Below are 26,175 nucleotides of genomic sequence, written 5' to 3' on the forward strand. Positions count from 1 at the left end.
AGAGAAGCCACTTCCCTTACAGAAGCAGGCGTCCTTTGAGATGTGTTGTGCATATGCTCATTCCACAACCTGCTCTCCAACCCCTCTTCACTGCAGTCCTCTGCTCCTCTACAGTAACTGGATTCTGCAGTTGAGAGGAAACTGAGGTAGGGAAGCCGCACACCAGTCTTCATACCGGGAAGCAAAACATGAGGAGAGGCAGGGCGCATTGACATCGTATGGGTACTGCTTCCCCAAAGCTTTGAGCATGAGACACAGTGGAATATGCATATGGACAGCACACCTTGAAGCAATCCAGTTGCTGTAAGGTAAGTAGCTTCTCTTTCTACTTACTTTTAGCAGGCAAAGGTAATTTGTGTACTATTTCAGAAAGATTATCAGGTGAACAAAAGCCAACTGTTAAGAGCAATATCTCTGTATGAAGTGCAAACCCCTCAACTTGAACTGTTACTTTTGAAGATGTGTTAACTTTACAAAATTTATACTAAAGTACATTATACTTCTCAGTTTCCATTCTTATGTCATTGGATTTGTTGTGCCAAATCAAAAGGAGCTTGCAGAACTAGCTCGAAAGAAAGGATTTAAAGGAACCTGGGAAGAGATCTGTAATAGTCCTGAGATGGAAAAAGAGGTACTGAAGGTGCTAGCTGAGGCTGCCATGGCAGGTAAGTAGCTGGGTAGATGGTATTAACTTTGTCAACTGTAATGTCTGTGAAACAGATAAAAATATGTCCTTGAGTGTATATATTTCATAGAATCTGTAGAAAGTGAAATTTTCATGAAAAAAACCCCAACAACAAAACATGACTTGAGTCAGTCCTTTTGGTTCATGTAAATTTTTTTTTTTTACCATGGCCAAGAGCTGAGGAAAGAAGATAAAACCAGGACAAACTTAACGAACTCAGTTCAGTACCCTATATATATTTGTGTGTGGCACTATTTACAATATCCTGTAGCATCTTCTGGCCTTAGCTGCTGGTCCAAAAGAATGTGGGTCATCTGTAGATCCATGATATGTGTGTTGGATATTTTGCAGTCTCCCATGCTACATATCTATGCATAGTTGAAATAAGCCCATGGTGACAGGGGCTCTTCTAGCTTCCAGTGACTTGCACCTGAGGGGTTTCCTAAACATGAAAGCAGGGTCTTTGTAGTTAATAATTTTCAGTAGACTTTTCTTTCATTAACTCTTCTAGATGTGTTTTGAAGCTATGTAAATATTCTGCCTCAGTTCTGCCTCAGTAACCGTACTGTCTTGTGGCAGAGTTGCATAGCTCAGCTGTGTTCGTATGAAGAAATGCCTCGTTTGTTTTTACCCTGCCATCTGCTAGTTCAGTTTGGTTCTGCCGAGCTCTTCTATGGGAAGAGGCAGTGAACGCTCACAATGGCAGTCATGACTTTTTTCAGTGTCAATTATACTTCCCCTTCAGCTGTATCTTTTTGTGCTAATTGGTTGTAATCTATTTAGCTACTCCGGTGCAGAATTAAACAGTGGCACAGTGATATTTTGTACTTCCATAATAATTTCTGCCTTGTTTTTGCTTTTGACAATTACTAAGCAATGAGCTTTTTTCACAAAGCTGTCAGTTATGACAGCAGAATGTTTTTTTTTTTTTTAAATGGTCTTTGTGGATGTTAAATTTCTTTTTTGTATGCATTGTCTTTTATACTTTTCTGCAATTAATGTTTTCTGCTGTCTGTTTTGCAATTGCTCAGTATCATGATGTCCCTTCTGTACATCTTTGCAATTTGCCCTCGTCTTTTCTACCCTGGATAACTTTATGCTTCTGACAATCTTTGTCTTGTTAATCTTTGTCTCTTCTACATATTACTTGCCAATATATTAAACTCTGATTAGTATATTTGCAGACTTCTGTTACAGGATCATACTTTTAGGATGCGTGCAGTCTTAGTACTGCAACAGACTTTTTTTCCTTGCCCCATGTCTCGTAGTCCATTTTTGTTCACTGCCTGGAGCGTAGGGGCAAAGTCATTCTAAGAAACTGCTGCAATGGAGAGCATGTCAAAGTCGCTTTGCTTTGCTGTGCAGCACTAACTGTTCTAAAGAGAATTAAATATGCTGTTAAAATTGATGAAATGGAGTATTTAATCCTGAGGCATTTTTACACGTTTTGATGTTATGTTTTTGCTTTTCACTTTGATATTATAGGCTTTACTTTTAAAGTAATATTATGATTTTTAGTGATAAATAGCAAAAAAAAACCCACCCAAACCCAGTGATTTAATGTCAAGGGGAATAAAAGGCATAGGAAAATCTAAAAATGGCAGGTTGCACAGCATAATTATACATTTGTGGATTATTTTTTATTTAACCTGAAAATAGATTTATTTTTTTAATATTGCCCATCTGTTGATTACTTTTAGTTGTTTTTCTTCTCTTATGTCTGAAACCATAGCAGAAGCTCTTGCAAATGATAGTGTTTTGTGCTAGAGGTATAAACTGTTCTGTTTCAGTAAGGGGAACAGCTACCATATGAACTGACTTCCCTTGAACAATTTGGGACCATCAGGAAGAAACACAACCCCCCGACCCCGTTTTTCAAGCTTAAGTAGTATGGATTTTAAGATTTTCTCTCCAGCAGATGAGTATCATAACACCGATACAACAGTGTATATTTTGAGGATGTCACTTCCATGCACTGAGGCTTTTCTGTAGTTAGGGAGCAGCACGGATACCCAAAGAGCTGGGCCTTATTTCATGTTTCTGTGGAAACTGGAGAACAGTTACGGGTGGATCCTGTCACTCTACTTGTGACCACAGGGGTTTTCAAAGTAAATACGGGGAGGGGGGTGGGGGTGTTTGAGGAGCATTTCTGCATTTGTCATGTGCTTTTCTGTGTGAGAATACAGTTTCTCCTTTTGTGCTTAACTGTAGAAAAAATGGTTACATTTACGTTTTGTATTAAAAATGTTTATTTTTACAGCTAATTTGGAGAAGTTTGAAATACCAGTAAAAATTCGTTTGAGCCCTGATCCTTGGACCCCTGAGACTGGTCTAGTGACAGATGCATTCAAACTAAAACGCAAAGAGCTTACAGCATACTATCAAATGGACATTGATCGAATGTATGGAAAAAATGTAAAATAATTTTTTTCTGCACCACTTTGCTACAATGAGCTTGGATCAAATAGGAAATACTTGAATTGCCTGTCTCAACACTTGAGATCGACACACAAAACCACCATTCCTCATTTGCATCTTAAACTGTTATTTCTGATAACATCACCACAATGACTGGCAAGTTTAGTAAAATGTTATGGCAGCAAACTTGTGTCTGTCTCCTTTTTTCCAGTTTTCTCTGCTACCTTGTCAGTCTGTGGATTTCCAGAGTCTTTTTGGGAAACCATGATTCTGAAGCCTCAACTTTTTAAGCATTTATAAATTCTGTATAGTTTTATTTGTATCTTTAAAATTTGGATGTATATAGAGAGAACTTGGCTATATAAGAAATGGTTATACTGGGGGCCTTTTTTTACATAATTATTTAAAGATAAGGAGGTATTGATGTTGTGACATTATGTACATTGAAAATGCTTGTAACAAGATCATTGTTGAACAGAGGACCAGGTTATTTGCTGCTGTGTTGTTTTTCTGTGTAAATTTGAGAGAGAAAATGTTTGACATTCCAGCTTGTGTAATACACCTTCAATATGTGCCTAATGGTTACTTTTATTTTTATCTGAAAAAGAGAAGATGGTCATGGCACAGCTCTGCATAAAGGCAGGTACTCTTGCAGGTGTTAGTTAAAGCTCATTTAATAGAAGAGATGATATTAACACAGTAGAAGTTAAAACTAAGGATAATCTCTCAAATACAGAAACTCCTTTTTTAAATAGCTCATGACCATTTCATCCAGTAGTTGAATTGTGTAGGGCTAATAAGAACTCTCAGCTTTAATTTCACTTAAAACTTTGTAGGTTTGACAGTGTCCTTTTAGCAGAGAGACTGGAACAACTTTTGTCTTTTCTCATTATGTTTGGACATTACACTGGGTTTGCTCTTTCGTTTTTTGTCAAAAGTCTGGCAAGACCCCTGTTCTGCCCTTGCTGCAACCCAAATCTTACAGAGGGGATTTTTAAAGTCATAATGACAGTTATGTTCTCAGCTCACACAGTGCCTAGCTGCCCTTTGTGCCGTTAAAAATCTCCCATTAATTCTGTGTTCTTCTGTTTAGCATTTTTTGGTTTAAAACCAGATATTTGAATTATTTGTCAGCCAGAGTTATTTATGTTGCTTGGCTTGTTACACCCAGTTCTTACTTTGGGAAGGAGTCTCAATTTCTGTTTTACTATACATATGTGAACATTGTTTGAAGAACTATGGGGGCTCCTTTCTTCTTCAGCGGAAGTGCTTAGATTTGTTTCAGATGTGAATTTTATTTTCAGAATATTCCTGGAAAGAGTATTTTTGTCAGGGTTACATGAGAATGTGAAAAGGCATAAATCAGTCAGCTTTGTGATGGAGCAAATATTAAAATGGCTTTAATTTGGAGATCATACTCTCATGTGTATCATTTATTTGTAGTACTTAAAATCAAGGTCTTGATGCTCACTTGGCACCCTACTATGGTAGCATATAGCAGTTCTGAAAGGCAGAAGCGTTGTTTGGGGGAGGGAGTTCCTGCTCGTTAACATTTGTGATGTGGGAATTTTGGGAGATGTTTGATATACAAATTCTCATTTAAAAAAACCTGAAATATTACTTAAATTAACACTTTCCATTCATTAGGGAAAGCAGTTTCATAGGAGCTGAAAGTAGGTTCTTTGTACTTTAGTTTTGATGAAACGGTGAGATTTGTGCTGTATTTTGTTATGTTGCCATCTCTCCCACTATTCATGGGTTTCCCTTGCTGGTGTCTATGAAAAACTGTTACCATTTGAATTTTGGTGTATCTAGTCAAATGGAAATATAAGCAACAAAAATAAATCAAAACTGCATTTATGAAATTAATGTGTTCAGATATCTAGATCATAAATTAAAACCTTCTGGCAAATAGAAATAAGACTCATGTTGGAAAATGACTGAAGAAGGCGATTGTGGGAATTGCCAAGTCTGTAGGGAAGTGTCACACCATATATTAGGTATTACTAATACTTAAATATGTATTTGTGCTCCATCAACAAGTTCTTAAATAGTTTGTGCTCAGCAGAGGATGTACATTGCTCAAATATTTTTTTGGTGATTTTTTTAGTGGAAATTAATAAATTGCTGAAGTACTATGTATATCACTTGGTGCATTGTGCAGATTTAAGAAAATCTGCTTTTGATTGATTCAGAAGAAATCTGAAGTTAGTATTTTGTTCTGCTAAGGATTTAAATCTACTTTTGGATAAATTGCATAAATGAAACTTAAAATGGTTTGGAAATAGTTTTAATTTTTCTTCTAATCCAGTCCCAAGATGAGGTTGCATTCTAACTGGATTTGAATTTACAGTTAAGGTTTTTTATATTTAAAACGGATGTTGAGATATATTTATATAGTTCCTCCTCCTTTAGACATCCGATTCATTGTGCACATTTATTTCTTCTACAGAATGTGAAAATAAAGCAGTTCATTGATTTTAGTCTCAGCATTGGAGATAGAAAGACTTTTAAAATATTTGTATGGGCTTAAAATCTTTGTGATGAGTATGGTGTGTTTTTCTTCTGATTTATAACAAAAGGCAGACTTTAATACTGCTAGGTTCTGAGTTCTTCCGTGTCCTGTTGAGGCCACCTGGCCTGTGGGTGCCCACGCTTTTCATTAGTTGAGCAGGGCTGTAATGGGATGGTAAGTCACAGCTGCTGCTCAGGTGTAGGGCTTCCTTGCTCCAGCAGTCTTAGGTCTTAGCCCTGTAGCCTCCTATTCCTGTCAGATACTTTTGGCTGCCACCATGTTCTCACCCTGTGCTCTTGCATTGCTGAGCAGAAAGACAACTTCAGGAGTCTGAAACCCTGTGTAGATGCACTGCATGCCAGCCAGGAATTTATCTGGTCTTTCCCTTTTTTTTTTTCCCTATCTTCCCATGCCCAGTGTAAGAACAACAAAAGTACCTGCTGGAATGTATTGCACATGTCCTAAAGGCTGTGGACGGTTGTAGAGTAAATTAGGAAAAGCTCATGGTTGGAAGTAACGGTCTCCATGTGGGGAATTTTGTAATGGAAAGAGCCGTAACTTTCAAACAGTCTTGCTGAGTTCAAACTAAGAACAAGGGGCATATACCTCACCTGAGGGGCCCCAAAAAGGGGGGAATTTTTAACAAAGCCTTTGTAAATAAGAATTTCCCAGGACTCTGATTCATCGGAAATTGTAACTACTTATTCTGTTGTGAAAATCTACATATTTCGCTATAAAAAGTGACTGACCAAGAAATACCAAGGATGCTGTCAATCTCCTTTAAATTCCTACCGTTATTTAAAAATATTTCAGGACTTTAGGCTAAATTCAATCTAAATGTCATAAGTGTTCTTTGCAGAGAATAGTGTTTCTGGAATAGGTTAGGAAATTTTAAAATTACATGTCAGAAAAGACCGTGTAATTTGCTGCTGCTACTGCAGTTTACACAAAGCAGGACCGTACCTCAATGGGAAGCTGTATCTTAGCAGTAAAATATTTTGCTGAAATGAAAAACAATGTAAAACTGAAACTGAGAACATAATGCATACCTATGTCCTACTGGTTTTATAGATAGTATGCAGAGAAGTGTATGGAATTGAAACCATACATTAAAAATGTCCTGTAAAGCTTGTAAGTTTATGCAGAAATTGCTATAGGACGTAATACTCCTTTGCAATAACCTTTATCCTGCTAAAATTCACAAGCTTTTATTCTGTACTAAAACTACATCTAGGCAATGCAGCATTTCTAATTTTTATTAATGTAATGTATTAACTACTTTGGACTCTATATAAAATTGTGAACATCTGTTTCTTTACTGGTAAGAGGAACAATCTTCAACTTGCATACACCTAGGACCAGGCTGAAACGTTAATTGAATGACCAATTGTATAGTATTGTAATTGGTTATTTAATGTCAACTCATTTTTTGATGTGATCTTGGTTGTTACTCTGAACTGCCTGAACATTGTATATCCTAATTGAGTTATATTGTATGAATTATTTATTTGTAATTGGATATCATGTTTCAGAAATAAAATTAATTTCACAAATCAGGCCCCATATGTCCATTTTTTTAAGTGGCATTTGATTTTTATCTGTCTGAGCCTAGATAATTTATGTTGTAAATTAGTGAACTTAAATCATGTTAGTTGAGTATGTGGCTGTTAAAGAAGGGTAGTGGGTTAGGATAGTTCAAAATGTTTTTTACCAGGGAAACCCATTTGGTGGTAGGCATGTCCTTTCATTTTGCTCCCTGCCTTGCATTGCTGGTAAACTTTTGTGAAAGGCTCCACCCTTGCATTGCTTGGTTTTGGTATCTTGACAGTTTTCTGTGTTAATAGCCATGTGCTTGTGCTTTGAGGGTAGTGAATATTCTGGATGACTGCTCAGCCATTTGTGCTATACAGATACTGTGGATGTTTTTTTTTCTGTATATTAATACAGTTGGTAGTGAGTTTATATTTATGGAATATTACCCTTATGCGCAAGGCTTGCCAGGTCAGGAGTGAAAGTGATTGATAATTAATGTAGTGGGAACTTGGCCAACTTGTGTCTTTTGAAACTGTAATTTCAAGTCTTGTCAAATATTCAAAATAAATGTGATAGTTTCAAGGTGAATGCAGACACACTAGTTATCCAGCAAGTCTTGTTTTCCACTATTGGAAAGTTACTGTCCTGCTTTGTCTATTTTATTTGCATATGATCTGCCATTTACCCTTTTTTTAAGGGCACTGGCTATGGTAATACCTTATGTAAAACTGTAAGCTTCTGACATTTTTTTTTTTTTTACCATCCAGGTGTACTAGGACTTACATTTAGTGTTTAATTTTACTTGTTTGTGGGCTAAAGTGTCAGATGCCAAAGAGATGTTAGATACTTGCAATTGGACTTCTTAAGAGATCTTGAGCACTTAAATTTAAGGTTTTGATTACAAGCTCACAAACCATTGCTGGTAACCATCCAACCTGGAGACATCTCAACTTGACAGATGCCTCTTTCTTCTTTTTTTGGGGTCTTTATTTACAGGTTCCCCAGATGCCTAGGGCCATAGTGCTGGCTAAATGTCAAGCCTTCCCTGCTGCATATCTGATCTTTATTTTTATCCCTTTAATCAGGCATGAGAAGGCTCCAGCTTCCTCCAGATTTTCAGTTATATTTTGAAGTAGTTGTTTGTTTTCTTTCCTTAAAAACTACTGGTTTTTTAAGGTTGAAAACTTTTTGTTTCACATTCATTTAGGATAATACGACACGCTTTAACTGATTCCCCCCTTCCCTCCTTCCCCTTAGGCATCCACAGCTGCTAAAATGTCTTTAGGGGGCTCTTTAATACAATAAAGAGAAGTAAACAAGTTCTGAACTATTATAGTAGGTAATTTATTTTAGCAACTCATTTCAGAAAGGATAAACGTAGCCATTTTAGGAGCCTTAGTTTTCAGAAAATAAGGAAACCATTAGTGGCACAGGATCCAAAATAATAGATAAAATAAAATTACAAATAAAAACTGAAGTCCTGAGTTGCTATTGCTGTCTACACCAGAAAAACCTAGGGGAGCCAGCAGGGAAAGGGAGTACCCAAATAGCTGGAAAAGTGAGTGATTAAAAAAAAAAAAAAAAAAAAAATACTTAGGAATAACATTTGTGAAAATAATACTTCTGTGTATATACAATTTCTATCTTGGCATTAAAACCAAGAACAAGGCCTGTGCTACACCCCTGCACCTGTACCTGTTCTTGCGTGCCATCACATCACAGCAGTTTCGATGCTGCTGTATGGAGCAGGCGGCTGCAGCGGGGCATCCCAGCCAGCTGTCACCAAGGGGAGGGAGGCGTGCTCCCTCCCGTTTTAAAAGTTCTCCTGCAGGCAAGAGCAGATGAAAGGTCTTTCCCTGGGAAATCATAGGTATAAAGTGGATTTGCCTGCACTCAGCAAGCTAGGGGACCAGGTGATAGGTGATTTTCTTTGTGCTGGGGAGCCAGTGGTAGAAATGTTTCTTTTTTGGCATGTAACGTTGAGTAGTTTTCACCTGCCTTCTGAGGGGCCAGTGAAAACTGGGAAATTACTAAATGTTACCAGGAGAGAGAGCTTTTGCATGCGGTTAAGGGAAGCCAAACTTTTGGGCCAGCACTGGTGTGAGTGGGCACACACATGCCTGTGCCTGTCTAGGTGGGATCCAGCTGCCGCAGCTGGAGGGACAGCAGGTGCGGGGAGCTCAGATTTCAGAGAGTATTTGTAAATGTTTGCTCTCCTGAAGCTACTGAGTATTAAAACATGTACCTGTAGCTTTCAGCAAGTAGTGTATGTAAAATTTGAATCCCAATTTCATTATATATTGGTTTAAACCAAGCATTTCATTCCTGCTTTATGTGCAAACCCTTGCTTAGCTGTAAGTGCCCATCCACCTAACATAAAGACCTTACAGCCTTCACACAGGGCATTGGGCCACTCGTGTCTGCGTGTGGTCCTGGACAGGCATACCCAAACTGCTGCCTGGTCCCCAGTATGAGATGGCTGGTAGAAAAGCAAATGCCATTTCCCTGTTGGGGTAGGTGGGTTATGTTGGCTGTGAACACACGTACCTGAAAGAGTGGCGCAGCTGTTGGTAATGAAATACTCTACTCGTGTAACTTCAGGGTTATGCAGCACTGCCAAGTGCAACAGCAGGAAAAAAGCCCCATGCCACATTTTAATCCCTAGTCCCTGAATATCCATGTATTCTGATAGACCCTTTCCTACTCTGTTACAACAAGTGTGTGTTTGGGGGTTTTTTGTCATTATTTCCAGATACTTGAGAGACAACTTTATGAACACAAATGGTTCTAATGGAAAAGTTCATATGGCTTTCCATTGATATGTCATCACAGTAACTGTTTGCCAAGAGGCCTGGTAGATAGTGCCTTGATCCCTCTGAAATGGCAGGATCTTGATATAGGTCCTTATGCTTCTATAGAGTATCTGCTACTTCAGGCTCCTGGAGGGGGTGGGGGAGAAAGCATCATTTTGAAATACGAAAATATGAATAGCAAAAGAGAGTGCCTATTGTATCAAATTCCCATACAATTCACTGTATCCCACACTGGTAAAAAGTCCCAGATGCTTAGCTAATTAATACAGACTGTGATTTAGAGATTTACCTTAGTGATGCTGATCAGATGCAGTTAACTTTTGTTGGTTTTTTTTTTAAATAATTACATTAGGGATCTTCCTTGCAAGTTTGCTATTTTGATACCTTTCCTAGTGCCATGTATATCTACAGTTGTTTTTAAAGATTAAGTGTATAATTTATAAGATTTAAGAATGACTTGGAAAGCAGAGCTTCCATTATTTAGTATAGTTGGAAGATAGGTTGTGGATGTTTAACAAGCTGTATGGAAACTAGTTGCTAAAACTTGTTAAGCATTTTATGCCTCAGCAGTTCTCTGGATCTCACCCACATTTACTGGGTATTACTGCCAGACTTCTTGGAAATGAGGTGGGTTTGCTTAATTTTGTTGCAATTCAGGGCTTGGTCTGTTCCAGCTATAGTAGTGTAACAAAATTATCAGAAAGACTGAGAATGCCAGTGAGCGATCTGCCCTGTTCAGCATTGCATCCTCTTTCCTCTCCCTTCTTGCCAAAGTTGCAGAAGAGCCATAGAACAAGTTGGGGGAGGGGTCAAGATGGGCTGATAAATTTGTGATTTTGTGTAACTCCCCTGGGCTATCTGCATGTACGTGTGTACTTACGCTCGCTGATATGCACAGCCAAATGTTGCATAGGTGACCTGCAACAGGGCAGGATTTAGGGCCAGAGTTTGGATTGTCCCTGCCTGGTGCAGACCAGCATGGAGCTTCTGGAGGGTGGTGGTTTCTGCCTGCTTCATGTCTCACCAAGGATGCTATGAGCAAAATGTGCTAATATTTCTTTTCAGAGACCTATTTTTACTTGAAGTCTTGATAAACTTGATAAATACTTCTTTGAAAATATTTCTCATGTACTTATCCCTCCATGTATTTAGTAATGGATTATCTGATGTTTTCCAGGAATGACAGGTGGCGGGCCATCTTGTAGGCAGTGTGTTGCTGATGGGGAGTGTGTCCCCAGGGCAGGTGTCCTTCTGATGCTAAACCCAAGGAGCTGCTGTGGCTCTGGATAGTCTGACTTTAGTTTGCTCAAATGCAGTTGCCCTTCCAGCTACAATTACAGTGTTACCACTGAGCATGCAGAAGAGTTTCTCTGCCCTCACATGCTCCACAGTACCCCAGTCTGCTTGGTTTGTATTTACTTCTGTTTATATTAATTGATGTGCCATTGATAGCGTGTTTTGCAGTAATTTTCTTAATGTTTTCATAAATAGGTGGGACTTGGGACTTTGTCCAGAGTTTTTCCCAGTGGTACAAAGGCATACTTACTTTTAAATCATTCTTCCATTTACTTCTATCAGCTTTATTTTGTGTCAGTAACTTTTCTTTATATGACGTACTGATCAGATCTTTCTGGTGTGACCTTTTCCATAACTGATGTTTTGTCTTTGTTAATTGTTTTACAAAATTTGGACTATATTAGATGTAGATACAATGGATTGCTTGCAAAGGAGGGAGGCATGATGCTCTCTGTAAATCTTGATTGCCAGAGATTTCTAGAAACAATTTTTTCTAAAATCCTGGAGCAGTGAGCCTGTCAGTGACTGTTGCCTGGAGCAGCCCGTGCTCAGGGCAGTGTGCAGGTGTGTACTCCATGCTGCCTTTGCTGGACCTTGTGGGAGGGTGGGCCCACTGCTTATCAGGGTGGAGACAAAAGACCCCGGCTGGGAAGTGCCTGCAATGGAAGCAGGGGCTCCCTGTCCTCGACCTCTGGTTTGAGGCTCTCCAAATAGTCAGTGCTGCAGGACTGCAGCAGCCCCTGCTTTGTTGGGAATTAGAAAACCTGATTTAAAGATAATAAATAATGTTTTACATTATCCTGACACCTTTCTCTTTGCATAGTCTAAATATCCCATAGTTAAATCTAAACAGGGCAGAGAATTTTCTCGTGATGTCTTATAGTTTAGTTGGCTACAAGAGTGCTCCTGGTGAAAGGATGCTGCCCCCTTCTCCATTATCAATCCCTCTGTGCTGACAGCACTTGGTGGGTTTGATGAACTTGCCCATTGCCCCTCCATACAACAGTCAATACTTGGTTAATCACCTCCAGAACTGCTCATGAGCTGTTTTGCTCCCCGGGTGCATGGGAGAGATGCTGTACCGTGCTACCAGGGACCTGCTGGATTTGCTGGCTTATGGCTTTCTTCTACACTGTGTATGTTCTCTTTCTTCCTTTCCCTAGAGACCTTCCCTGCTCCCAGCACTGCCATACATCTTTGCAGAGGGCAGAACTCACGTCCCTCCTTCCCTGGCCCAGCCGGGGCTGTGGGGCTGTGCCCAGGGAGCCAGGCTGCCGGCCTGTGGCTCGTGGGCCACCGCCTGCCCTGCTCCCGCTTTTCCACGGTGCTTTGCTGTGCGGTGTGTCGGCGGGGGCACAGCAAGTAGAGGGCAGTGAAGCTTTATCACTTGGTTGCAATGTGGCATTCGGCAGGACCAGGCAGCCCGTGGGCTCCAGGATGGGCAGCGCTGGCCTGGCTGGGCAGGGTCTGTCCCAGCTCCTGGGCTGCTGTGCCAAGGTGCAAAGCCAGGCCGGCTCTCCTCATCGAGCTCCTGGCCGGGCACAGAGGCGGGTGAGCCAGCACCCTGCTGGCGAGACTGCCCCACACTCAAATGCTGTCACGGGAGATTAATCTCACCAAGTACCCAAAGCCTGTGTTTATCGGCCGGCTGCGTGTTTTGCAGCCGTCTACGCAGGGCACGTGTGTGACAAGCAGTGCTGACATCAGTGTTTCACTCTGCTGGACTCTCACGAAAAGCCCTTTTTGCTTCAGCCCTGTCCGTCCCCCAGCCCTCAGCTCTTGCGGCGTGGGATGGGAGGTGCTGCCGTCATCTGCGCCGGGAGCCGGGGTCGCAAATGGCCACGCAGCCTCCTCTGTGAATCATGTACCCTGGGAGAAGGAGCTGCTGATCTATCCCAGCTACGAGCTGCTATTGCCATCTCTCCATAAAGATCTTTTTTTCTTCCTTGAGCCAAAAATGGTATATAGGGAAAATTGCTGTGCTCTGAATCTCTGGGTGTGCTGTCAGAGCGCAGTTTATTTCAATTACTGTAATGTGACAGGTTCTTGCACAAGAATAATGTGGACGTCAGGTAGGCAAAAAATGTTAAATTATGAAGTTGTAATAAGTTGTCTGGTGGTAAACCAGACAGTGTCCCCCGTCCCCCGCCTTCTTACAGAGCTTCCCTGTGTGTTCCACAATGGAAAATATGCCTAAATAAACTTTTCAACATTTATAGTTAGATCAGCTACAGATTTTCTGTCTTCTTTTTTTTTTTTTTTTTTAAAGAAAATGGAGACTTAGCAGAAGACAGTGTTATCCAATCTTAACCAGCTTGGAAATTACCCACCCTGACAGAGCTTTTTGAAGGAAAGGATTGTCTAAGGTGCAAGAAACTTATTTTATTTACAACAACTCTCTTCTCCTTAAGGAAGAAGCTGAGATACTTTGAGTAATAGAAAAATCTGTCTAATCCTGCCTGCTGGGCCTGTGCTTTGGGACCCCTGGTGTGTGTCTGCCCTCGGCCAGGGACTTGTGCGGTGGCTCAGCTGTGGCCTGGGGCAGGGCTGCCCCAGCAAGTGTGGGGACATCCCTGGGGGAGGATGTTGAGCCCAGGATGAGTGTCATGGGGGCTTACAGACATTGTGCTCCTCAGAGCTTGGGGCGTGGGGAGCTGCAGGGCTGGTGCCACTGAGTGGCACTCAGGGATGGAGAACCCAGAGCAGAATAGCTCTGCTCATTTGGTGCTGCTCACATCAGGAAACAAAAAGTTCTCCCCAGTACTTATCACCAGCAAGCCCTTGGCTGCAGCCATGTGTCTGATTCTCTCAGAGTTACTTGCCACCTGACAGTAACTGTGACTCTGTGGGAATGCCACACAATCGCTCATGTCTCAGGTGCCTTTTGGAACTGGTGTCATTAGTAACAACAGCCACAGCAATGGGTACTATGGAGGTAAATGGTTTGGGAGAGAAATCTGCAACATGGGTTTTTCCTTGCATATGGAAAGAATTTGATGCAGCTGAAGGAAATGTAGGTAGGTAACTTCTCAGTCCTGCTCCAGGGGTGACCAGCAGGCAGGAGGGAGGGGAGCAGCTCTGGGGAGCCCCAGCCAGCGGGTGTTTGCCAGAACCTCCCCTGCGGGACCTGGTGCAGCTGCCCAAGTTTGGTTTTACCTCCCATGTGGGGAGCAATGTCCCGCTCCATGGGCTTGGCCCTGCTCGGGGGTCGGGGGGGGCCGGGCTGTGTCTCAGGGGCTCCCATGGCCCGGTGTGTGCCGCGATAGGTGCCTGTGCAGAAGTGCTGCCTGCACGCTTGGTGGGTTTTGCCGCTGATCACAGCTGTCAGGCCAGAGGCCCCGCTGGCGTTTGAGAGCCCAGGAGACTCCCACCTGCTTATGACAGGAGTCAGTTTTTTCCCATTTCATAGCTTTAGCTCTTTAGATGAGTTTTTAGGGTCCAAGCCAATCTGGAATAATTGAAAACTGCACTCCAACAGCTCCAAGCATTTGGATTATAATTACTTCCATCTGTCTGTCTCTGTTTACTTTTTCAAGAAAGCCCTAGTAGTATTCTGAACAGCTTTATTGTGCTAGAAATTTCTAGCCCACTGTGATTTGCAGATTCCTGTGCAGCAAAGCCTTAGAAAGTCTATTTGAGACCAGGGGCTGACGCCATTTCACATGTCCTTTCCCACCTCAGGCTGAGACTACAGTGTGCTCCCTGACTCCTTTCACCTTTTATTTAATTGAGACTTAATTTTAAAAGTGTTTGTTTCTCTTCCATGCTCCTATTTTATTTTTTGCATCTGTTTGTGTCTCCAGGTTTCCTATAGTATCCGTTTTGCCCTCTGGGTCTGACCGGAGCCAGCCACATTGGCAATGTCATGGGGCACACTGGCAGTGAAGGGATTTTCTTTCCAAGGAGCTTGCCCGTGCGTTTGCCCTCCATTGCTGCCAAGCGTGGCTGTGTGTGGTGCCAGAGCAGAGCTGTGGCATGCTTTCCCACCTGGAGGCCACAGTCTGTGTTGCCACATGCAGCTGGTGCTGAGTCAGGGCTCGTGCCAGAGTCCAGCAAGGCCAAGGGATCTCTTCCTCCTGGCATCAGGATCCTTTGGATTAAGCTCTGTAAGGGCTCATTTCTCCTAACCAGTGTCTTTCTCCAATGAAGGATCCTGGTGTTGTAACCTTTAGAAAAGGCTTCAAGAGATTATACCCAGCTTTCACTATGAAATAGTCCAGCTTTGACTTTCATCCAAGATCCATCTAAGAAACCCATTAGTATCTTTTTTGCCCAAATTTTTTCTTACACTGATTTTTTAATTTTGTTGCTAAGACCTTACTCATAGTTTTCAGAGACAAACAGATAGCTTTAGAGATTTATCAATCTCCATATCTGGTATCTTACCCATAATTTATAAATCTTTTGAAATTAGGAAGGATGTGTAGACCAGTTAAAGACCTCCTTTATTAAACAAGTAGATAGAACTTGTCGATGTTTTTTTCTCGGTATAGTGAAACTTTAATTCTCTTCATCTGCTGGCCTATTTTATTCTGGAGCTGATACCTCAGTCTGTCTCTAGGAGTTTTTTGATGTGACCAGACATCACTTCTGGAGGTGGCTGCAGAGGTGGGAGCTGTGAGCTGGAGCAGCTCAGCTCCTCTGCAACTGCAAAGGCTGCCCACCTTAGTCATGGGGTCCCCAGCCGGTGTGTAATGCTGGACAGGTCAGCAAGTATCATGGAGCCATTGTCAGTGCAGCTCCTCTGGGAGTGGGTACTCTGGTAGCACTGGAGGGAATCAGTAACTCACCACATCTGAGGCTGGGATAATTAATTTTTTTTCCCTATTATTTTCCAGGCTAATAAACTGAAGTATTAGTAGTTTCAAAGCAAAAATCTCTACTGATTTTTTTCTACTGGTCCCTGTGATGATCTTAAATGGGAGCTGAGTATCTTGGGGCACAATCTGTGTTCATACTCTGAAACTCCAGTGTAAGAAAATATGTCTGACAGTAGGTATGAAGGATGGCAATAGATGTTTATACTATTTAAATATTATTTAAGTTATATTTAAAATGTTACTTGGGGGTGATTTTTGTGCTTCTTTTTTCACAGCTTTGTTTTGATTTTAGTCTCAGCTGTGTGAGTGGAGGTGTGTGGGCAGTGAGATGTGCCGGTGTGTCCGTGCTGCCCAGGGGCTGGCACCCCAGGGAGACGTTTGCCGCGGTGCCTGGAAGCCAGTGACTGGCTTTGCCCTGCTCCCGTGCACAGCATAACATGCAGTGTTTACCTCCTGTTTCGTTTGTTCTAGTTTGTTTTACTTCTAAGGACAGTGTCTGTCCCGCTCTCACTCGCGGCGCTGAGGGGCTGTCCCGGGACGCAGTGGGTGCGCAGTGGAGCAGGGTGGGCTGCGGGGCCTGGCGCCCACGTGGGCCCTGGCGGCAGGACCTCTGCTGCCTTGCCACATCCCACCTGCCTTTAGGCCCTGCTGCTGCCTGCAACGATTCCTGCTCTTGCTGCTGAGCTAGTCAATATTTGCTTTTCTTCTTGGTAAGATCTCCGTTTCTTTGCTGTTGTCACTTTGAGGTAGGGTCTTTGCAAATTGCCTATTTGTTTATTAATATGTCAACACACACACTCTGTTTAGGATCCTGAACAACTTACTCTGCGTTTCACAGTTGAGGGGGGCTTATGCATATGTAAATAAAAGTAAGTTTTCTTTGTGTTCAACTTTAGCTTAAAATGCCTATAAACTAAATACTCCAGTAGTTGTAAGTTGCCCATGAGAGAGCCCTCAGGACTTGGTGATCATCCCCCAAGCACCTCAGGGAAGACCCGGGTGTGGAGCATAACCAGCACCTGAGCAGGTGACACTGCTGCGGGAGAAAGGGAGCCTGGGTGGCACAGGCTTTGAGGAGGACACCTTTGGGGGGCAAATGAAAACACTTGTTTTAGCCACCCTGAGTGCTCAGGGAACTGGCTAGTGGGGTTGTATAAATTGGGATGTGGGAGTTATTTTTAACCAGTGATGCCTGAGAGTGCAGGAGAATCTGTGTGGGAGGATGAATCATAACCATGATGGGGAAGGAAAAGGGTGGACAAGGCTGCTGAGTTGCTTCTGCCCCAGGCATAGAAACCACTCACAAGTGCCCCTAACCCCTTCAAACCAGCCATCTTCCTGCAATCCCACCAAGTGTGCTCTTGTGAGTGGAGGAAAGTATCTAAATATTAAATGTACATCAACATCCAAAACTAAATCTTGATGAGTTCTGTGTGATTCTGAGTCTCACAGAGAGATGGCTGAGCAAGAAAAGCTCTAACTATGCAGACAAAAACTTAATTGGTTCTAGAAAAATATGCTTTAAGAATTTCCACCAAATCGAGCATAATGTATCAAGGTAGAAAGAAGATTTCCACCTGTGGAGTGTGATTGTCTCTCTCCATCCCCGGTGCAAGCAGGCAATGGGGCTGTCCCAGTGCTGTGAGCCTGTTGTAAGAAAGGGGAGACTTGGGCATGACCAACATGGATCTTCTTGTTCAGACCTTGTAGGGCCCACTTACTCACATGGCTGCTCTGCTAAATGTGACTCCTGTAGAAGAAAGGTGGATTATGCCACTGCAGCCTAATCTGTAAAACCTAACCCTTGGCAGATTAGGTGACCAGACAGAAGGAAAGCAAACTCCTGCCTGCGTGGATGGATGCACACAGCTCCATTCTCTCTCCAGCCAAATTTGTGCGCTGTGTTGCTGGTGTGAAGCTGCACCCTGCCAGTGCCTGCAGCCAGACCTGCTGCAAAGGCATCATGGGCCTTGGTGCCTGCCTTTGCAGAGTCGTAGACCTACTTTGTCAGGGTAAATAAGAAAACCCCACATAGCCTAAATCTTATCCCATTCGCTAGGGTTTGAAGAGTAGGTTTTTGCGCCAGAGATGACTCGGGATTTTTCTTTTCAGCCACTAGAGAAAAAAGCCCAAACCTCACAGGACTAATAGATTGTGGCAAATGTTTGTAATTTCTCAGTGAGTGTTATAATCGCACTTGTGTGCAACAGATGACTTTGTGAACAGCAGGGACGTTTGCATTCCTGTAAATGTGAGAAGCTCATGCAAGAGCAAAGACCCATGGTTCTGATGTGATTCCCTCGCATTTTGGATATAGAAAAAAGCAACACCTTTAAGTATTGTAAAGAATTATCTCCCAAGTTCTACTTTATTTATTTTGAAAATATTTTTAATGTCTTCACAACAGCAAAACAAAGTTTAAAAGTCTTTCTCTCTTTTTTATCTTCCCTTTGTATTTTTCTTGCTGTAGAGAGGAACTCCTGACCTCCCTGGAGGCTGTGTGCCTCCAGGGCATTGACCCAGTCATACTCTGCTTCTCAATCCTGGAGTGACTTGTCCAGAGACAGAATGAAGGGCACAAATCAGAAATCTCAACTTCTCAAGCCCAGGTATCTCCACAGCAACCTCGGAACAAAATGTGTTGGCTTGGGGCATTCATACCTTGTTCATTTGTCTGCAGTATTGTTTTCATAGATGTAAGGATATTATTTTTTTTTTTAAGCTGTTTTGAAGGCTAATATAACTTTAAGTTGAAATAAGGTCTGAAACAAATCTCTATCTGAGGGAAGGATAGTCTTACTGCTACAGTAGAGATTGGGCTGTTGGACACTTATTGTGTCAGTGGTTTCCTGCTAGCCTTGGTCTTAATCTCTTCTCTGCCACTGTTACCTTCTTTGAGTGGTAAACACGTGTATTGAGTGTTACACCAATGCAAAGCATAGAATAAACAGCCCTATAAACATGGTGGTTACTAAATGTGTTTAGCTTTTGCTCAGTCTCTGAGACCTATGGGGACCGATTTCCCCACTGTCGATTTACTGTTGCAGAAGCAGTAGCATTTCGGAAGTGCTTTGACAGCATCCTTGAAGAAGAGTAGGGTTAAAAATAACAGCATTTCTATTTCAACCAGAGCAAAATAATGGGGTGAGATGAGGCTGGCTGGAATTTTTCAGTGTCTCTGAGCTCGTCCATGCCAACCCCACTATCTGCGTGCTGCGGAGCCCTGGGTGGCCTCTGCAGCAGTGCTTGCCTCAGCCCCAGTGCTGGGACGTGGCTCCCTGAAGCTTTGCCCTGTATGAACAATTTCTGTGCCCTTGTCCGAACCTCTGCTCAAATCATCTGTGTTTTGAACTACATGAGAAAGTGGCTGAGAATTGTAGGGGCTGTGTTGTGGGCTTCCAGAAAAGCAGGAGGGACCCAGCTATGGATGCAAACAGAGAGAACACTTGCTTAACGCTTGAGGGAGAAAATGGTGCAAACAGAGAACTTGTGGTCGTGTCCGCGTTTTTAAAATTTTATTGGTCTTGCTAACTCAAAGCAACTTGTGCTTCAAAATTCACAACTCAGATCCCTAAATGATTACATTTAAGAAAGTAATGGATTTGGGGTTTTGTTTTCTGGTTTTCTGAGGCATGCAAAAAGCCATGGGCTGAACTTCTTCCTTTGACTGTAAGAGCAAGCAGCTTTTCTCTCTTGCCTTGTTCTTTTCTTATAGCAGTCTTGAATCCTTCTGAAGCTCTTCGAAAACAAGCCAGCAGAAGGTTTTAGTTAATGCTAATGGGGAATTAGAAGCATGAATGGTGTCTTGGCAACAACTGAATAGCATGAGATGAGTATCTCAACACTGCGAGGTGCCTAGTTAAACGGGGGGGGGGAGTTTATAACATGGGCCCAGCTTAGGGGTGCCTGTGGATCACACAGACTGAGTCCTGTACACCGCCAGTCATGGACAAATTTCCAGTATTCATAATCCTGGTACAGAGGATGTTTCCTGCTTGGTTTGTCCTGTAAAGTAACTGCCTCCTGGGAAGCCTTTACCTTTATCTTTAGAAAGGCAGTAATATGTAGTTAAGGGATCTTCATTTGATTTTCACTTGTGTTTAGTGTATATTAATTGTTCCCACTTCATTGTTATAGCAATAGAAATCTAATACATTTTGTCTGTAATTTACTTTATTAACAAGATCTTGCATTTTCTCCATTTGTTTTTAAAGCTAGATTAAAATCTCTCCTAAATTTAATTCAACAGAAATGCTACTGAAGTTCTGTATTACCTATGTGTAAGTGGCTACATTATATTTCCTTATTAATTAAAATTATGACATCCAGAATTCAGAGTGTGTTACCTGCCCAGTATAGCCTCTGGCTTTCACTATCATGACAGTATCATCTCTGTGGCAGCGTTTGTTTCTGGGCATTGCTCATAGCCATGGCAACGTGGGGTGATGGAGGTCCGAGCTAGCCCGCGTTAGGGATGTGGCAGCTCAGTCCCCCTGTAGTTGTTATTTTTAACAGTGCTACTGCAGTCTACAGCACTAGTCTAGCGCGTGGGCTTTTCCATGTGATAATAAATGTACTTGGTTGAAACTTGACCAGTTCTGAAATGAAGGGTTGAGTAAGATGAGAGAAATGAAATGAAAGTGCTAATAAATTAGGGAGCAAAGCGTAGACTCACTTTACCTATAAGACTTCTAAAAATATTTAATGTATCAAATGGACTGCTTTCCTGAGCTAAATTACAGAGATGACCTAGGCAATTTATTTGAAGTGTCTGAATACTGGATACCTGAATCAATGTCTGTATCTTTTTTTTTTTCTTTTGAGATTCATCAGACCCTGAAACCACTCATGAGGGGGAAAGGAAAAAACAAAAAACCTAAAAGGACAACTTACTGTTCTGGCAATGACCTAGGCTTCTCCTCACTGAGCTTTCCAAGGATGAGATGGGACTTCTTACAACTTTCCTTTGTATGAAGTATTGAAGCCAGTTGTGATTTGCTGGGTACTGATGACAGGGTCTGGATGAGTTGTTTTTGAGAGAAAGGTGATGGCAGAGTTGTACCAGAGACTGGCAAACATTAAACTGTGAGCCCTGGAGGTGCTACAGCAGTGTCTGCATAGGGGACAGATTTGTAGTAACACAAATATGATGGTTTGGGGCACTGAAGAGGTGACCAACCCTCATTGCTATTGACATCGATGGGATACGAGGTTATAAGGCTGTCAACTTACAGAGCCGAGTTAGTTGGAATTTTGTCTAAGAAAGGATTTAGGTATTAAGCCTAAAGGGCAACGTATGATTCACTTTATAGAAAAACAAACCAACGCAGCAACTTCAGTGGGAAATGACCCCTGTGAGGATTTGCTGTGTCTAACTGAATTGAGCAGTTCACAGGCTGAGCCTGTGCTTGTTGATTTGCTGTAATCGAACAGATACTTTCTTTCCTTAAATCAAGTATAGTGGGTGTCCGAGAGAGAGTGCTTCTCAGGCTGCACGGGGGCTGCGAGATTCCTACTAGGAGCAGCAAGGTCCGTCAGCCTGGCCCTACCTCCAGAGAGCTGCGAGAGCCGGCGTGGGCTGCAGCAGAGGCAGGGCAGAGCCCCACCAACACCGAAGGTAATCGGCCTCTGCATTGACTGTTAAATCTCCTGCTTCTCTGGCGATCGAGCTCCCGATTTAGTAACATGCTATTCAGGCTCAACAGTCAGCAACAACAAAAGCCTGACCCCTGCAGAATTTCTAGAAATTGTGATTCACAAAAAGTGGTGTGGTGTCCTCAGGGGTTTCTGATCTGTGCTCTGTTTTGAATGATTTAGCAGCTGCTTTTTATCCTTCTCATAACTGGAAGACATTAATTTTGTTTTATTCACTCCCACATCACACAGGAGACCAGAACAAGATTCTTCTGCCCTCTCTGCTTTAAACTTGCAGCCTGGTACAGCTCATCACCCAGTTTCATGTCAATTTTGTGCTGCCTACTCTTCAGTTTTCTTCTGCAGTTGTCTTCAGAGAGTCAGCTTGATATTTAAAAAAATACTTTATAATAGACCAAAACATTGATGGGAATTTGTTTTGGTTTATCTTGTTAGTTCTTGGGTTTAGGAAAAAATAATGACGTATATAGATGTGTTGGTTAGTTCAGCAACAAATCATAAAGCTTAATTGTCAAGGCTCCTTAATCCCAGATAACTGGGTTTTGGGGCTGTTTTTTTTCTTTTTGCTTATGCTGTTAGTTAATCCTAATGCTGAGACTATTATACCCACAACAATTAAATCTGCATCCACTTTTTCATTTTATTCTATTATTTACAAACACAAATGAATTCAGATGAACATTTTCTAGGTCTGGGCTCCAATCCAAGTAAGATAAACCAGACAATGAGAACCTGGGCAGGGAACCTTCCAGAGCAGATGCACCCGTCTCTGCTTGAGAATGAGCAACTATTAAAAAAAAAAAAAAAAAAAAAAAAAAAAAAAAAAGGTCTGACTAAACTATGGCTGAACATTTATGAAAAGGCAGAGAGTTAGAAGAGCAGGGCGCACTGGCTGGAAGCATTCCTGGAATGTGCCTTGCACCAGCCCCAGCGCTGGCAGTGGTGGGGGGCAAGGGGCTGAGCTGCACCCCAGGGAGGTTCAGCAAAGAGAGTTTATCTTTTGGGAGAAGGAAGGACCAGTCTTGGCAGCTCTTTCCTGGAGTGACGTATTGGGAAAACACTTGGAGCTTTGCATAGCTGTCCTAGCTGTGTGTGCTTCTCAAACTTAAGGGGTGTGACTGCTATTTCAGGGCTCAGCAAAATGTGAGGTATCTTGCTGCAGACAAACACAGTCCTGCCCCAGCAAAACCACAGCAATGTTGTTTGATATGACATGTTATAACTGGAGATGTCAGAGAAAAGCCACGGGGGACATGGATGAATAATATGGATGTGTGGTGCTGAATAATATATGTACACGTTAGTATTTTTCATTGTCTTTTAGTGTTATCTAGTATCTTCTTAAAAACTCCTTCGTATCTCCATTTTCTCCCTACCCCTATATGCGCAAGCAGGTAGATTTTAGAGGGGTTTGAAGGACGTGCTTTGCCAACCTGGTTTGTGAAGACGTTCTGATGGTAAAAATGAGATAGCATGGGAGAAATCAAAGAAGAGGGACAAGAGTCACAGATGAAGGTGGCAAGAGCTTTCTTTCAGAAGGAGGTAAGCCCTGAAATGTAGGTAAGGACTACATAAGTTGCAGTTTTCAAAGCAATGGCTTCCAGTTTGCATCTTCAGTTCACAGTTGAAGAGTTTGATATATGAGTCACCTCTTGCCTTTGCAATACACCGAGCATGAAGCTGAGCCCCTGGGGCCGAGGGAGCCAGCCAAATCATGTGGTGCTACCTGGGCGTAGCGAACCTCTCCTGGGTTTTGGCTGAGCTGAACTGAATGGCTTGTGGGGTGGAGGTCAAATCCATGCAGAGGAATGGTCAGAGATGGGGACATGGATGGGTCATGTGGAGAAGTTGTGTGGTAGGGAAAGGGAGCGGGCAGTTGGAAGAGACGCTGAGTAAATGGCTTGTGTGCGTCCCCTACCATGATGAGTGCAGGCAGGGATGTCCTGGGGTCAGCTGAGCAAGTGATGGTTAAGAGAACCAACACAAAATTTCCACATCCCATATTTATTGGAAAATGGGTAGCAGTGTGTTGAACAGTTGTCATTCTTCAGGATCCTTGCTGAAGAAAGCAGCAAACAGATTCCTTGCTTGCACTGCAACAGCAAAGGGAACACAGACCCTGCTGTGCTGAGCCCTTTCATCTGCCGGAGCACCATTTCTCTTCCCTAACAGGATGATTTATGAGTAACCGCCATACACAGCTACATTTACAAATAATACAGCAGTTATGTTGCTTTCAGGAACTCCTTTAAAGCTTCAGTTTAAGTATTGATTAGTACTCCATTGATGCCTGAACACTCAAATGCTTATGAAAGAGTCGGGAAATCTTGTGAATATGGCTACATCAAAATTCTTTAGTTATGCGACTCAAAGGAGTGTTATTTCATTCGCTGTCTCCAGATGTGGGTGTTTCTGTATTTCCCATCTGGAATAGCAATAATTTTTTTCCCAAACACACAGCATTTCCAGAGCTTGTGAGGAAAGCACAGGATCTCCTGTATCTGTGCAGAATTCCCCATTTCCTGTCACTTCTTAGATTCAAGTGAAATACCAGCCTCATATGAAGAGCAAAAAGACCACACAAGACCACACGTTGTTTACTTTGTGCTGATTATTCACATGTCATGAGCAGCCAAGAGAGGAGAGTGTTTTCCCCTAAGTTCTAAAAGCATAATTCCATCAAACCGATGGTTGTCTTTGCTTTAACAAAATACATCCAAGAAGGGATGAGGTCTCCCCATTGAGATATAAATGCTTGCACTTGAAAAATACATCCCCTCCGGGTTCTTTTATCTCTCGCAAGTAAGTCGCCCCTCCTTAGAGTGGGCATTCATGTGTTACTAAGTTTCTTTTATTTGGTATAACTTTTTAAAAATTAATTTGGCAAGTTAATTTTGATTCCTTTGGTCAACCTTATTGCACTGTCCATGTGTGCTCTCTCCCCTCTTTCTGTTCAACACAGGGCACAGTTTTCCATGGGATGGCATGGCTGTGGATCCCATGGGGAACACAGCAGTGGTTCCCAGAGACCTGTGTGCTTTCTGCCTGTTCAGTTTGACGCTGTGTGCACCCACAGGGTGCACCTAATCTGCAGGATGTGAACTCACTGCACTGATGAAGGGAATGTCAGGAGGGCTTCTTCCGCCAGACTTTTCCCTGGGCTTTCCCATGTGTCTTAGAGCTCTCTTGAAATTCATTTGACTCAGAAAGTATGGGAAGGTGTGGGGGCTGTTACATCAATCAGGGTCCTGCTAATGGAAGATTACATCATTCAAGCTCCATCAGTTGTCCACACAAGGCTGGATTGCAAGTGCTTGTGTTAACTGAAAGAAATGAAGCTTTTCTATCAGTTGCAAAGGAAGAAATCCTGTTCTGTTAAAGCTGGCATGACCCTACGTTGTGTACAACCCATTCTCTGCATTATGCTTTTAAGGACTCAACTTCTGCATACTCACAGCTGTGGGTCTGCGGACTAATACAGAAACACAGGGACAGATCTCAGCTCATTTTCAGGAATCATCTTGACTTCTCGTATCCAGGCACTAAAGGGGAAATTCAGACCTTACAGGAACCAAAGGCCAACTGTAGATGGGTTCATTATTTGAGACTGGGAGCTCGGCCTCAGGTTTTAGAAAGAACAGCTTTGTGCTTTCTCTGCTTTGCCATGCAGAATCCCTCCCTTTAGAGAGGAGACATGTGCTGTTGCTGCCTCTCTTGCATACTTTCTGTCCTCTTTGCTGTACATCTGAGGTTCATCCAATCGATGCTATTTGCACCCCAGATTGCTATTTTGTGCTTTGTATTATGTTTCCCAAAGCAGACTTTGGAATAAAAATACAAATTGCTGTTCTGAGTATTTTATGCTCTAAAAGTGAGTACGGTCAACAGATGCCAAGATGTAATAAATCAAATTGAAGTGTTGTCTTAGTTGTTTCATCATGAAAGGGGACTGGTGTAGAAAAAGGCAGTGATGAAATCTAAACTGCATTTGCAATCCTGTGAAGATTCAGGTCAACAGGTTTGAGAGCAAAAATTAATGGAGTGTGATGTTTGCTGCAACAGCTACAGTAAATATGGAGGTTTCACAACAAGAACTTGTAGAGTGTTACAAACACAGATGATGCTGAGTGCCTGATGTCGTGCAAAAGCTCGAGGGCCTTGAACATCAGAGGGAGAGAGGGCTCAACATCTGGAATCCATGTGAAAGTGAAAAATCCCGTATGCGCTGAAGGTCACTATGACCTGGGATGCTGTGCTGACATGGCTGTGAAACAGCATGGGCTGCTTCTTACTTTGTGAACAAATTTTCCAGGATTGCAAAAAATAATAATGAAGAGAAATGTGGCTTGTTCCTCTGAGGTCTTGCAAGTGCTTTCACGTCAGCTGGGCTGGACGTGTGCCACTATGAAAGCACTATCTGTCCCTTTCATCTCTGCTCTG

At 42.3% G+C, this 26,175-nt stretch overlaps 1 protein-coding gene across 6 annotated transcripts in view; it reads left to right on the forward strand.

Moving 5' to 3' along the window:
- The window catches only part of ACSL3 (acyl-CoA synthetase long chain family member 3), a 56,541-nt gene extending 49,370 nt beyond the window's left edge, over nucleotides 1-7,171 (forward strand). For 4 of the 6 annotated variants that reach the window (XM_074911788.1, XM_074911790.1, XM_074911789.1 and 1 more), the window contains 2 exons: nucleotides 508-665; nucleotides 2,946-7,171. In XM_074911788.1, the coding sequence (XP_074767889.1) occupies nucleotides 508-665; nucleotides 2,946-3,109 (322 nt within the window). In that variant the 3' untranslated portion in view covers nucleotides 3,110-7,171. Of the gene's footprint in view, nucleotides 1-114; nucleotides 309-507; nucleotides 666-2,945 lie in introns of those variants that run through there. The other 2 variants (XR_012634031.1, XR_012634030.1) reach the window with 2 other exon arrangements.
- The last annotated feature ends 19,004 nt before the right edge of the window (nucleotides 7,172-26,175 follow it).

The sequence above is a fragment of the Athene noctua genome, chromosome 8, assembly GCF_965140245.1.
Source record: "Athene noctua chromosome 8, bAthNoc1.hap1.1, whole genome shotgun sequence".
In the NCBI taxonomy this organism is placed as follows: domain Eukaryota; kingdom Metazoa; phylum Chordata; class Aves; order Strigiformes; family Strigidae; genus Athene; species Athene noctua.